General features: G+C 55.7%; 1 protein-coding gene across 2 annotated transcripts in view; it reads right to left on the minus strand.

Moving 5' to 3' along the window:
• The window catches only part of GRK5 (G protein-coupled receptor kinase 5), a 208,141-nt gene that overhangs the window by 8,896 nt on the left and 184,295 nt on the right, over positions 1-14,950 (minus strand). The window contains exons 6-11 of one of the 2 annotated variants that reach the window (XM_032878681.1): positions 14,215-14,307; positions 9,193-9,256; positions 8,113-8,253; positions 5,417-5,607; positions 2,993-3,030; positions 1,137-1,226 (exon numbers count right to left, since the gene is read on the minus strand). In XM_032878681.1, the coding sequence (XP_032734572.1) occupies positions 1,137-1,226; positions 2,993-3,030; positions 5,417-5,607; positions 8,113-8,253; positions 9,193-9,256; positions 14,215-14,307 (617 nt within the window). The remainder of the gene's footprint in view (positions 1-1,136; positions 1,227-2,992; positions 3,031-5,416; positions 5,608-8,112; positions 8,254-9,192; positions 9,257-14,214; positions 14,308-14,950) is intronic. The other variant, XM_032878689.1, reaches the window with a different exon arrangement.

Here is a 14,950-nt window from a genome sequence, read left to right on the forward strand (position 1 = left end):
GTGTCCCAGCAAGGGGGGTGACACCTGACATGGAGTAGGTGCCACGGCCATATTTATTTCTAGAAACGAAGGTGTGTCCACCCAAAGTAAAGATGATTTTAAGTTTACCCAGAATTAAAACCACCTCTCGCTATGGCTTCCCTACTACTTCGATGAAAATATTCTGATTAACCATCCAAGTGTGAAAAAGATAAGCTTCGTGTCATCAGACACTCACAGACATTGAGAGGCAAAAGCCCATGAGCCTGTGAGCCTACACCAGAGGCCCTGCGGGTGGACGCAGGCAATGCCCCATGCGAAAGGAGACAGATGTAGGTGTCCACAAACACCGATTGCCGTGTCACCCGTCCAACCATCCACCCGTCCATCAGCAGTGGCATGGGGGTGCTCACAGCTGCGTATATGGAGGTACACCCCCCACAGGCTCCCAGATGACACACAATCTGAAAGGCATCTTCCGGCAGCAGAGACAACATACAGAATCAGCTGCAGGTGCCGTTGGCACGAGCCTGGCAGGGAATGACATCCTCAGCTCCCAGAGCTTTCTGGAGTCCCACTTTCTGGGGTGAGTGGGCGTATGTGTGTGAGACACCATGAGCAGGAGGCAGCCCAGGGATGTCCTTCACTGGGAGGGGGATTCCAGGGGACCAGAGGGAGCTCCGGGTCTCTTCCTGTAGCCCTCAGGATGATGGTCCGGGAGTAAGCGTGCGAGGTGAGGGGCTGGGGGCAGGTCAGGGAACCTAAGGCTGGTCTCTACTTAGCATCTTGCTTAGTGACATGGCAGGTGGCGCACTCCTTTCCGGGTATTTCTGAGTGACTCCCTTCCTCTCAGAGCCTCTCTGAGAGGCTGCCTGCCAGCTCACCAGCCCCCCACCTTGAGATCAGCCTCCCCTGAGCGGCGCAGTATGCCAGCACTGACCTCTGATGTGGAGAGTGGCTTGGCTTTGCGGTGCAGGCGGGGCTGGGATGAGGGGTTCAGAGCGCTCAGTTCAGGGAGGCTGAACCCTGGGCCCAACACGCCCCCACCCTGGCTAGGACCTCCCACTGCCCACTGTGCCTCTACCGCTGCTCAGAGTTGCACAAAGAGGCTGGCGGCCCAAGAGGTGGGCTTGGGGAGGGGCCACACCCACACTCACCCATGTAGCCGACGGTGCCCACGCGGCCACGGATCAGGTCTCCCTCAGGGATCTTCACAGCCAGACCCAGGTCCGAAATCCGGATGTGGCCTGAGTGAGGAGAGTAGCGTCAGCAGGTCCCTGGGCTGGCTGTGTGGACCGCTCTGGGCAGGGCCACACTCCCCCTGGGCAAGGCTCACGGATTCTCGAGTTTTTGTCAGTCTGCAAGGGGGGCATCCTCATCAGCCCCTCGGGGTGACCGCAGGCCCCTGGGAGAATCCAGGCATCAGAGCACGTGGGTCAGTCATTACTTTTCAGGAAGAAAACATAAACTAGGAAAGGATGGCTGGACTTGGCTGGACAATGGCCAACTACCTCATAAAATGCCCTTGTGGGCTTTTGGGAAAGCTGAGATCACCAAGTTTAACACGCCTTGGCCTGATTCTGGGATTGCTTCATGGGGAAAATGGGAGATTTTCCTGAAATTTTATGATTTGCCTAAGAGGAAACATTAGAAAGCAACTTGGGAAGCAACTCCCTGTCCTGTCTTGTTATCTTTGGAGAAACAGAGTGAAGTCGTCCAGGCCTTGGGAAGACTGAGAGATGGTACTGAGTCGGGGACTGACCCCCAAAGGCTGAGATGACACAGTGCTGAGACAGAGCTCTGTCTCGCTGCTGTCTTGTTCGGCAACCCACCCAGGCCAGGTCACGGCCACATCTGCCCCCTCTTCCTTGTCTATGCCTGCCAGGGCCCCATAGCCTGGACCCCAGCAAGGCCAAACATCAAGGACCCTCCCCACCAGGCCAGAGCTGTGTGGATTCCCTGGCTTAGCAGCCCCCAACAGAAGGTGGCGGGGGGAGAAGAGAACACACAGGTTCCAGCCATTGGGCTGCAGACCAGGTTCTGAGACCAGCAGGGAACAAGAACCCCAGTGTGCACTGGGCTCATCCAAGGCAGGCCCGGGGCCCTCTGCCCACTCCTCCACATGGTAGCACCACACTCAAACCTCCCTCCAGGTCACCAATGACCTGCCTCCCTTCCTCCCTCCCCTCTGCCTGGGACTGCCTGGTGTCTGGGGCATGCTATGGGGGGAGGCCCTGGTTTCTGGTCTCAGGTCCCTACTGATACTGCTGGGTGACCTTGGCAGGTTGGCTCCTCTAAGCTTTAATCCTGTCATCCGTCAAAGGGGCCCAGGGATGCTGGCCCTGCCCCCTCTGCAGATAGGGGAAGATCTAGTCAGGTAACAGGTGTGAACACCATTTCCCTGCTGTGCAAGGTTGAACAGCTGTGAGGGGTTACTGTAGTTGCTCTGGTTACCAGTGGGTGTGTACGTGTGTGCGCACACACATGCACACACAAGCAAAAAGCAATGGTCATGCACGAATAATACTGAACATGTCTAGAGCTGGTTGTAGCTGGTGAAAGTTTCCCTTCAAGTCATCCTGGAGCCTCACCACCGCCCCCGCCCTCTGAAGTGGGCAGAGCAGGGCCCACTGTTTCCAGGTCACAGGCGAGGAAGACAGGGTGCAGGGAAGTCATGTGGGAGTTAAGTACTTGCCCAGGACCTCTGAAATTCCAGACCCCTCGATCAGTACCCTCTTTCTCCCTGTCTCTCTCTTCCTCTCTTTTGGCTAACCCACACTACTTCTTCATCAAGGAGGAGCTTTTTCCATGCTCACTGCCTTCCTTACGCACCCGGGAGTGGGGGAAAGGGGTGGGTACTCCCTACTCCCCCTACTTGCCCACTGCCCTCCCACAGTCCCGGGGCTGTGCCTCTGAGAGGCTCTGCTGGAAGGCCCGCTGTTCCCTTTGGGCTGTGACGCTTATCTTGACTACACAGCAGGAAAGGGGTCTCCCAAGTTGCTCCCCAACTTACCATAATCATCGAGCAGGATATTTTCAGGTTTCAAATCTCTGAAAGAGAAGACGGCAAGCACGTGAGTGTGGGCATTCTGAGCATCAGGGCATGGCCACCTGGGTTGACCTCTTTCCGTGTCTCCTTCCTACCTCTTGGTTCATGCTGTCTGGTCTCTCTCTGGATCCAGGCAATCCTGGACTAATGTCCCTCCTCCCGCTATCTAGAACAAATGCCGCTGTTGCCAGGCATCTTCTCGACCCTGGCGATGACTGGGAAGGGGTCAGGCAAAGGCCTGCCCTGGCTCCCATCTGCACACTGATGGCCCCAGGGCGGAGCGTGGTTCTGGCTGGCATGGTGAGAGACCCCTCCAGGGCTGGGATCACCTGGAGGTCTCAGGATGCCCTGGGATGAAGGCAGAGCGAGGCCCGGGAATTAGCGAAGAGAAGTTACTGAGAACACAGTACCAGCTGCAGATCTGGGGCAGAGAATAGTCCAGGAGGGACCCCCTTTGGGAAGGAGACATCTGGAGCCTGGTACATCTCCCAGTCCAGCAGTGACACAAGCCTGGGAGAAAGCGCAGCGGCAAGGCACAGCTGTAGGCGTGCCCCTATCCTTCTGTCCCTGCTGTCTCTTCTCTTTGATGACATCATCACAGTTCATAAGATTGTGCGCCCCTCCTCCACGGAGGCTGGGAGGCAGCAGAAGTGTCTGGTTTTACTAGCAGCAGGTCCTCTCTGTGGGTAAAAGAACAGCCAGTGGGATAGCGTGTGCAACTCAGTTAAGCCATTAGCATCTGGATTGAGGATGCAATTCTCAACCAACAGGCTTTGCTTATTTAACTGATGGCAGCTGTCCTTGTGGGGAATGGTTACTGTGTTCAAATCCAGTGGAGCAGCCTCACTAGGTGATAATGGGTTTGTACATAGTTATTCATTACAAAATACTTTGCCACTGTTATTTAATTGGCATTCTGTTGATGTGCTAACAATTCCAAATAAGGGCAAGAGCCACCACCTGAGCAAGCCAGCAGCCGCAGGGTTGGAAAGATAGCTAGCAGGCTAGCAGGCACAGGCCAGAACCCAAACCTGCAGAGAGCCTGTGGCAGGCAGTGGAGGCCAGGGAGGCGCTATGGTTCTCTTCTTCCAGAGAATAAGGACTAGAACTTGGAGGCCCGCCTTTCTTTTTGTTTTAAGTGAAAAGCAATCAAGTGGGGAGTTCTCTTTTCAACCCATAGGGAATTTTTTCTCTTCTCACTTGAATGAAAACAGAACAAGAGCCTAAATGGAGAGATGGTGGGGGTGGTGCGGGGGAGGGGAGAGCCAGTCATCAAGGCCATTCCTTCTTGTTTTCAAAACTGTCTTGGACTTCCCAAGATCATCTTTGCCAAGAGCTCTGTAGCAAAGGTTTTCACGTTGGGGTGTGCATGCCTGCTGGGTCTGTGGGAACCACCCAGAGGGCTCCCGTGTGCTGCCATTTTCAAGAATACCGAAAGAAGAAAATTCAAGAATTTTCTGCCTTTCTAGATCCTCAAGACAAGAAAGCCCTGTCCCGGCATTCTCTGGGATCTCCGCTCCCACTTGCCCTTTCTCCGTGGAACCAACTCCAAGTGACAGAAGAAAAGCAGGGTCCTTCCCGCTCTGTGACCTTGGCGCCCTGCTCCATGGTGTGAAATCCCCCAGGATCCCAATTAGAAAAGGGTTCTACTAATAATCATTACAACGGCAACTCAGTGGACGTTATATTAACACTTACAGCCTGTGGTCAAAGGAAATTTAAAAAAATAAAATCTTATCTATCCCCATATCGCAGGGCTGCATGCTGATCAATGACAGACTTTTGGGGGGGGAAATGACATTATAATAACATTCGGTGAGGATGGAAAAAAGGATGATAGAGAATCCCTTGCCTTTGAAGAATTTTCACGCATTTTTACAATGCATACTGGTGGAAATCACTTTGCCACAGCGATCAGATTCTACTGAATATAAGTGTGATGGAACTGTTCAGTTTCAAAATACTAGCCCCTATTTTAACAGGCGATAAACTATTTCAGATGTTTCCGTAATGTATAAGGGCACACAGATTTTCAAATTTCCTGGAGAGGGTCAGTGAGGAAAGGCTGAAGACCACCCTCGTGGAACCCATCCAGCGGGATGGAGTGGGACCGACGTCCGTTCTGCTGCCTGCGCGTGTGCTGACCCCACCAAGGTCTTTCTGGAGCAGGCTTGCTGCGCTTCCCGCACGCTGGGCTGAAAGGGACATGGGGTTTGGCCCGACTCACCAATTCTGAGGGAACATCGCCTCCTACACTTGGCCCCCAAGCAGTCCAGGGTTTGAGTCTCTATGGCAATGGCCAGGCCCTGAGTCCCAGGGCGGGGTGCCCACCTGACCGAGGATGGGGTGGGTCTCCGGTGGCAGGACCGTGACAGGGAGCCGGCTCACCTGTACACCGTGTTCTCCCGGTGGAGGTCTTCCAAGCCACAGAGGATCTCTGCCGCATAAAACAAGGCTCGCTCCTCCTCGAAGCCAGGGTTACCCATGTTGTAGATGTGGAACTTGAGGTCACCCCCGTTCATGATGGTCAGAACCAAGCACAGTGCGTCCTTGGTTTCGTAGGCATAGGCCAGGTTGACCTGGGAGCACAAGACAGCACGAAGGTGAGGTCCCAGCGACTGCCACCCACTTCCGCTCATCCTCCTCAGGGTCTGTGAAGCCAGGGCGGGGGTGGGGGGAAGGGTGGGAGCGGGGTCCTCAGCAGCTCCATACCACTGCCCGGCACCCCACCAGCCTCATGGCGCCCCTGCCCACTGCCCCTCTTGCCTGAAGCAGGACACACGTCCAGATACTGTGGTTCTAGGTGAGGAGACAAAGTGGGGAGCGCAGGCTGGTACTCTGCCCTTTTAGAAAGCCCGACGGGATGGGGTCTGTGTGTTTATGCGGACAAAAAAGCCTGCATGTACTTCAGGGAAGACTGGGTGGCCTCGCTGGCCAGCCAAGAGAAGCAGGGCCCAGATGCCTTTTGGGCTGGGGTCTCATTACCACACGGACGCTGGGAGTGGGCTCGAGAGGTGGCTGGAGGGACTCTGTGAAGGGGAACACAGTTCGGCAAAGTCTGCCTCCTCCTGCACGCAGGACACATCTGGTCAAAGGGACCATTAACAGGAAGGACTTAGTTCCCTGCTGGTGGAGACCAGCTCAAGGATGCACGCGGGACCATGGGGTTGTGGGAGATGCAGCAGGGCTGGGTCTGAGGTAAAGTCTGCTGGTGGTACTTGTCTTTCTCCACATAGGGAGCCAGCCCAAATGAAATCTGGCTACTATGGACCAGGCTGGGCACAAGCAGGGCCATAAAACTTGGAGGCAAAGGCCAGGAACAACGGCAGTTATTTCTGAGGAAAGGACAGAACACGAGCTGAGCAGGAGGGCTCTGGGGACGGTGCTCAGTGCCAGCTGCCAGGCCGGCCCTCCCTCCCTCCCACACCTGCCCACAGAGACCTAGGAGGGGCTCCTGGAGGGCGCTGGGTGAACTCCCTGCTGGGGGCAGTGGACGGGGCCCAGTCGAGGGTGGTCCAGGCCCTCGAAGATGTGCCACCCCGTTTATCAGGCAGACCACCCTCTTCCCCTCTGAGTAGCACCCACTGTCACCAACCCTGGTGAGAGCCGGTGCTGCCCCTTCCTGCAATGATGAGGGCTCCACGGGCAGCATCGAGGGGGTGACCTGTGGTCCCCACTGAAAGGGGCTGGCAGCACAGAGGGAGGCTGGGGGCTGGGGGCAACCTGAGAGGAGACCCGGATGCATACTCCGGTCCGCTTTGAGTGTCCCCTTAGAAAACCACACCCTCTGGGGAATGACAAAAGCATTAGGCTGCCGGAGCCTCCAGCTCTCACACAGCTGGTGGGCGTTCGACCGGCACGACACTGACGACCCTGAGGGAGAGCCGTTCGGGAACTGCTACCAAATGGGAAATGCACACGGCCTCTGACGCCACAGTTCCTCCACCAGGAACCCATCCTACAGACACGCTCCTGGATATGTGCCAAAGGGATGTTCAAGGCTGGACGCGGCAGCCTCACTGGCAGTGTGACCTGCGCACAGGGACCCACGGGGGCCGGTTGTGCAGACGACGGGTTATCTCCGTGCTGCACGGCAGGGAGGGGGGTGCATAGCATCAAAAACAGAGCTACGGCTGTAGATTTGGCCACAGGAAGGGACCTCAATTCAAGGGGAGAGCGCTGCAGCTTAGGGCGTCTGGTAGGACTCCACTGGCTAAAAACCTCAGAAAGCCTCTTCGTGAATCCCCCATGCTCGGATGGTTACCCAAAGAGGGAGGCTTTTGTTTGTATCTCAGACCTCTCTGTGCTGTGGGAGTTTCACCCTGTACATGTTTTTTTATAGTGACATGTGGCAGAGGGATTGAGAGCTGACCAAACACCCACATGCTCTTCCACATTTCCCTGCAGCTGGCTGGGCCCTGGCAGTGACTAGTTCTGGCCCACGGGCTGTGGGCGGTGTGAGGAATGTCCCAGCGGCTGAGGCAGCGAGGGTCCCTGAACACACCCGCCAGCACACACTTGTAAGACTCTAGGTGGGGCAGCCGTAAGGTAGAGAAGGGCGGCTAGATGTGGCTGGTCTCTGTGTGCGTGACAATGGTCTTTCTTGTGTCCAGCTACTTGGGGCTGGGGGTGGTGTGTTACCGCAGCAGAACCCGGCCAAGACATGGTAACAAAATGAACACAAACAAGATGGCACCCCTCCAGGATATCGACACTCAGGTTTCCCCCATGGTGAAACCAGCCTACAGGGGTCTGTGGGAACACAGCTCCTTGGCTGGGCCCAGGGCAGGCTGCTTTTTCCACTGAGGAGTTTACAAGGTGGTTCTGGAGAACAGAGGCCTTGGTCCCACACACAGAGGGGAGCCAGGCCAGTTTTGAGTGACTGGAGCAAGTCAGCCATGGTTGGCCGTGGGGAGCCTTGTGATGGAGGGAAGGCCTGGTCGCCTTTCTGCTGCTTCATCCTCTCACTGCGGTCCACTTCCCTGTGGGCTGGGGACCTGCCACTCTGGAGGACCCCCCCTTCCCAAGGGGTGGGAGCCCTGGTCACTAGAAGGGTGGCCTGGCGCTGGGCCCTGGACACTCACCACGAAGCGGCTGTTGACCTTCTCTAGGATCTGCTTCTCGTTGAGCGCCATGGACTCCCCTTTCCTTTTCTTGATCCTCTTCTTCTCTAAGCGCTTGCAGGCATACATTTTCCCCGTGGCCCGAACCTGGCAGGCACAGACCTGAGAGGCAAGACAGAAGCCAAGGGTATGGGACAGGTGAAGGCCGACCCCAGGCTCCTCCAAGGCCAGGACACTGGGTCGGTAGGGCTGGGAAGTGACGTGCCAGAAGCCTGGCCAGAGCGTGCTCCCAGTCACAGGACCTACGGATGCCTGGCCTTGGGCCCACTGCTGCACCAGGCCCTGCCCTCAAGCACTGGCTTCAGTGTCCCTTGTTTCCCTCCCTCTAGCCTTCGGGAAATCCGAGCTTTTCAAGGTGCACAAGCAAACATTCATGCCGCTGTTTACATAACCGGCCAAAGCCTAAAGTGCTGTCCCTCTCTCAGAGGTAACTAGAGTTTCTCTGTCCCAAGCTTCCACCCAGATGTGGCCATTGCTAACTGGGGACTACACAGCACCAGCTGCTGGGAAGAGAGGCTTATTTGGGTGTGAGACCCCTAACAACCCTGACTTTATAATTCAGTGAAATAGGAGCCAAACCATTTGGGTTCTTGTCTTCTTGGTTCCACCCCTTTTTCGGTTGTGTGGCCTTGGCTGGGTCATCAACCATTCTGACCCTCAGTTTTCCTCATCTCTCAAATGGGCATACCAAGGCTTGCCTCACAGACTGGGACAATCAGATGACGTGCAACGGCACATATTCATGGCCGCATGGGGCCAAGCTTCCGGGGCCCCTCATGCCCTCACTCCTCCATCCAAAGACAGCCAAGAACGCCCCTTCTCCCTCCAGACGCCACCCTGAGGCTGGCTCCAAGCGCACTTCCATCCCACGGGCCCTGCGGCCAGCCTTTTCCCACCCCTGCAGCACCTCCTGTTCCCGGGCCCACGCCTCACCTTCCCTCCCCACCAGGGGGCGCAGGACACCTTAAGCCCATCCAGAAGGGACAGAAACAGGGACAGGCGTAGGGGAACTTCCCACTGAAGACACGGATGTTCACTCACCTCCCCAAAGCCCCCTTTGCCTAGTACTCGGTACTGCCTGAAGGTGTTTTTGGTTACCGGTTGCCTGGAAAAAAGCAAGAATCCAACACTGGTCTCATGGTGTTGAGATGCAGAATCCACAAGAAACAGACGACCGCAGCCCTACGTGCCCTCCAAATCATCGCCGCAGACGGGTCCCTCAAGGACTTGCTCTGGGCCTGGGTGTTCAAATCCCAGGCCACCCGCCCTCGGTCCCCTGCGACTTGGGACCCAAGCAATCCTCGCTCGCTCGCTCGCTTGCTTGGAGGGAAGAGCAGAGGCGTGAAGGGGCTGTTTCATGCACTTTCTCTCCAAATGAAAATGCGGTGGCTAAGCTCAGAAAGCAGCTGCGCTCTCTGCAGGGAGAAGGGAGGGGGCCAGGAGCCGCACAGTTCGGTGTCCCAGGGAGGACACAATAGCCCTCCCCACACCTGCACATCCGGTCCACCTGCCCACCTCTTGGCCCCAGGGGGAAAGGGTGCTGGTCACCTTTAATGCAGGTCTCCAGCCCTCCCTCCACTAAGGGCCCCTTCATTACAATTCCCCCCCAGCTCTGCAACACTAGAAGCTCCTGTCTGCCCAAAGCGCTATTTATGAAGTAATCATTGCTTTGTATCTCCTCGCCCCCATTTTTTTTTAAAGATTTTATTTATTTATTTGACACAGAGAGATCACAAGTAGGCAGAGAGGCAGGCAGAGAGAGAGGAGGAAGCAGGCTCCCTGCTGAGCAGAGAGCCCAATGTGGGACTCAATCCCAGGACCCTGGGATCATTACCTGAGCCGAAGGCAGAGGCTTAACCCACTGAGCCACCCAGGAGCCCCACTGGCCCCCATTTTAATTAGCTAAAGCCATTTATGTCTAATCAGACAGACCCTCTAATCCCAAAGCAAGGGTGGGACCTCACGGAGTGAACAAACGGCCATCTAAAATCGCCTTGAAGAACTCCAGGGTGCAGACAGCCTGGGCTTGGTCATCACCGGTCTGTTTGGCTGAAAATAGTCAGCTGCCCCCAACCCAGCTTCTCTGAGGTGTAACTGACAAATGGTACCCAACTGATGCTTTGATACAGGGACACACTGTGAAAGGATCACCACAATCAAGCTAACTGTCACCTCCCATGGTTACCATGTTCCCTCTTCCCTTCTCACTGGTAAGAACACTTAAGATCTCCTGTCTTAGCCAACTTCAAGATACAGGACCATGAAGAACTAGAGTCACGTCACTGTACGTCAGCTCTCCAGAGCTTATCCGTCTCCCAGAACTGAAACCTTGCATCCCTCGACCTCTATCTCCTATGACCTCCACCCTCCACCCCCGGCCCCTGGCAGTCACCAGCCGCTCTCTGCTCCTAGGACTGGGACATTATCTGAGATTCCACATCTAAGTGAGATCACGCAGGATCTGTCTGTGTCTGGCTTATGTCACTTAGCAAAACATCCTCCAGGTTCCTCAATGTTATCACAAATGGCAGGATTTCCTTTTTTCCGGCTCAGTAATATTCCGTTGTATGTATCTACCACGTTTTCCCTCCCACGCTCACTGCAGCATTACTCACAAGGGCTAAGAGATGGAAATGACCCAAGCATCCTTGGACCATGAACCGATAAAGAACAATCCGCGTTTAGGAGGTCAAACTTAGCTCTTGGACCTCCAGGACTATTTCTGAGCATCCCCCAACCCCACCACAGGGGCTGGACCAGGGCACACGCTAGAGTATGCGTGAGCTGCCCCACATAAGTGGGTCCGCTTGAGAAAGACCGTGGAGCCTCTGGTCACCCAGCAGCTCCTGAATGAACCCTCTGTTGCAACCCTTCTTGCCGCCGGGTCCCAAAGGTCCTCACGCCACACCTCTCACAGGACAGCCCCGAACCCCCCGCCCCTCGGTGGCTCTTTCTGGCAGGCCTGTCTCATGAGCCCTGACTCACTCTCTTCTGTTTCTTTGCCGGGGGGGGGGGGGGGGGTTCGACACATGGATTACATCCCCGCTGGGAGCACAGGGCCGCCCTCCAGTGGACACTCCAAGGCTCCGGGTCCTCCTGCCCACAAGCGGCCCACGACAGCAAAGCCTCCATGTGGCTGCATGGGCCATGCGGCCCTGGGCAGCGTCCCTACAGCCGCCCTCGAAACCACATGAAGGCGCCCGGGCCTAACAGTTTACGATACATGGAGAACAAACAGTCGGTCGGCGTTACCACAGAGCTCCTCTGCGAGGGGAAATGAGTGTAATACAGTCTCCGAGGAATTTCTCGGTTAACCTTGGGAGGGAGAAAATCCCTTTAATATTTCAACAGTACAGCATGAACAGGCCATGATCTTGTTAGCAAAAAAAAAAAAAAAAAAAAAAGGAAAGGGAGGAAATGGGGTGCTGTCAGTCATTTAGGGGCATTTCTAGGCCAGGCTCCTGCCCTAGTGGCTTCAACAACTTAATGCCCACAAAAGGGCCTAACTTCTTCAGAGTTAACACACAGATTTAAAAAGCCTGTTTCTCCATTTCAAGTAGCCAGGAGAGACAAGCAAAATCAAAGCCAATGGCCACATTCTATTGAACAGAGTGCTGGGTGGAGTAAGGGGGGAGGACTTGATCAAAGGGCCTTGGCTTCAGGTTCCAGCCTTGCCAGGCCCTTGCTGTGTGACCCAGGACCGATCGAGCAACCTCTCTGAGCCTTGTATCTTCAGTAAAACGACTCTGAAAAGGCATCTGTATCCCAAGGCTCTTTGTAAGCTGCTGTGTGAGTGTCAGATATCATTATTAGAACTCCAGGAACAAGGGCACATGGTGGCTCAGTTGGTTCAGCATCTGCTTTCGGCTCAGGTCATGGTCCCAAGGTCCTGGGATCAAGCCCTGTGTTGGGCTCCCTGCCCAGTGGGGAACCTGCTTCTCTCTCTCCCTCTGTTGCTCCCCCTGCTTGTATGTGCTCACGTGCTGTCAAATAAATAAAATTTAAAAAAAGAAAAAAAAAGAACTCTAGGAACAAAGGACACCTCCCTTCCGGAGTCTTCAGGGTAAGAGTCCCCACTGCGTGAAGCACCTCGCACAGGCACAGTGTATTCCGCACAACTGCATCAGGAGGTGGGACGGTCCCCACTGTGCAGGTGAGAGAATGTTTAGGCTCTGAGAGGGGACACGAGTTGCCCAAGGTCATGACGGTAAGTGGTGGCTCTGGGGCTGGGATCCCAGGAAGCCTGCTGCAGAGCCCACATCCAGTGTCTCAAGCCCACAGTGCCGCCCCAGGAAGGCGGGCAGAGGTCGCGGTGTGTGGCATACAGCCTGGGCTCGGGAGTGGGGGGCAGGGGGTGGCGAACACGTCCCCACCACACTGTCCTGTGATCATCAGGAACACAAGGGCCAGCTGTTCCTTCCCATACCAGACACTTGAGGGTGGCAGACACAGTGGCACTGATGATCTCACTGACAACCACGACAACTGTATCCTGCCTTTGACTTCCCGGGGCCAGATGGCTGACCTCTGCTGAACACTTGCCTTATTGTAGGCATGGACCACGCTTACCTCTGCTCGTCCGCACCCAGGCCTACGAAGGCACGCACTATTATGATCCCCATCTCACAGATAAGAAAACTGAAGCGGGGAGGGGTGAGCAGCCCTTGCTGAGGTCCCTGCGAAGGTAGAGCCAGGACGCAGACCCTGGCTGTGGACCCCAGGGCCCTCAGCAGGATGTCTGCCCTGACCCTCACCTCCTCGGCTCTCCTGGAGCCACTGTGCGCACGTGCAAGGGGGCCAGTGGCATCTAGTGGCCCCCAGAGAAGACTGACCCCTGCTCAACTGTCATTCCCACCAGTCGGGGTGGACAGAAACGAACCCCCCGTGGTACAGAGCTGGGTGTTTCCCTCTGGGCTTCCTGAAGTGGGCAGGGGAGAGCCGTGGATGGGCTCTTTGGGCAACTTGTCCTACAGCTTCCTATGCGTCTGCAGGGCACTCAGCCAGCAAAGGTGGCAACAGGCAGAAGCAAAATGGCTCCTGGCTCTCTGCCCAGAGGGTGCCCAGATGCCTGTGGGGGGCGGGCCTCAGGCACATGGACCCCTGGGCTGTGGAAGGGGATGCTCCTGCCCTTGTCTACCAGTGCAGCCCAGCACAGATCTAACGCAGGCAATGCCCTGTTCTGCCAATTCTGAACAGTGTGGTGGGCAGAGCCCTGTGCGGGGGTCCTGGGCCAGGGCCTCTCCCCAGCTGCCCTGCTGGCCTGCTGTGTGACCAGCCCACACCCTCTGTGTGGCTCTCCTTCCTCTTCAGTCACACAGAGGTCGAGTCACTGCCATGTCTGTGAGAGCACTTTGCAGAGAAAAGGCAGTAAACAAAACAGGAAAAGATGCTCAATTTTATCCATTATTAGAGATGAGAAGATAAACAAGAAGGAAAGCCTGCTGCTCACACGCCGGCCAGGAAAGCACGAGAACAGTGTGGGTGAGGCTGAGGGGAAGCAGGCACCGAGACATTGGCGGGACTGGAAACGGGGGACAGCTGTCTGGGAGGGTAGCTTAGCGGTCCCTCACGGTTTCACTTTGGCCGAAATTCCTCTGTGGGGATTTCTATGGATTTCTTCATGTACTTCTGAAAGCACATGAAGATGTATCTACCAAGCTATTCGTTATTTAGGGAAGATTGTACACAAAACTGAGAGCAACCTCTATGTCCATCCACAGGGGACTGAGCTAAACTCGTTCATGAGTCACTCTGCAACTCACTCGGATAACACAGCAGCTCTTTATCTGCGGACAGAGAGAGATTCCCCCAAACAGTGAACCAAACAAGTAAGGATAAGTACGTATGTATTTATGAGAGTGAGTGTGCGTGACCACTTTAATAAGCACAGAACATTTCTAGAAGAGCCAAGAACTTAATCAACAGGAGGATGGCTAATTTTACTTGAACCACGGAGCCACGGAGCTAGCCGATTTTTCTGAGCTCTCAGCTGGAAAGCCCGTCGCCCCCCATCCCGCGCGCACGCGGCACACACGTGCAGGGGGCTGTGCCGGGAGCACTCACCTTTCCAACCACTTCCACTGCAGAAAGCGATCAAAATACATGCTGTCCAGATACTCATGGAAGGGCTCTCCCTTCAGGTAGTCGTGGACAGACCTGGCTCGGAGGGAAGAAATGAACATTTTACAATCCTGGCCTGAAGCCGACGGGCAGAGCCATGGATACGTATCCGCAGGGTAACACCTTGCCTCAGAGGCCCATCTTCCTACCAGAGTGACCGCCTGATCCCGTGGGTACTTACTGGGGCCCCGCCACGGCACGGCTCTAGGCGCGGGCTAGAGCTGTGAGTGTGAGGTGGGTGTTGTGATGTGGGACAACCGTCAGAGAGAGGTCTACAGAAGCATGTTATCATGACAGAAAGTTAAGTGAGGCCCCTGGGGGGCTCATGAAGGGACTCTTGAGCTGCTGTGAGGACGAAGAATACTTAAGCGGGTGCAAGGGAGAGTGTGTGCAGGGGTGGGCAGAGTAGGGATGCAGCGTCTGGAGGGCCCAGGCTCTGGATTTGGTCCAGGACCAGAGAAGCCACTGGGAGCTTTCCATCGCCGCAGCAGAGTTGACCAGTCGCCTGCTGTGGTCCAGGCCCCTGGAAGCTGGCTGTGGTTAGGGGCAGATGGGCTTCTTTCCTTTAAAAAGCCATAATGCTGACCAACGCAGCCCAGGCACTTGGGATGTGTGGGTGGGGGTGGGGGAGCAGTAGGCACAGTGGGGGCCATGTTGGACCCGGTCTCCTGCCAAACAT

Source organism: Lontra canadensis, unplaced genomic scaffold (genome assembly GCF_010015895.1).
Source record: "Lontra canadensis isolate GAN:19392208 unplaced genomic scaffold, GSC_riverotter_1.0 scaffold3, whole genome shotgun sequence".
Classification (NCBI taxonomy): Eukaryota; Metazoa; Chordata; class Mammalia; order Carnivora; family Mustelidae; genus Lontra; species Lontra canadensis.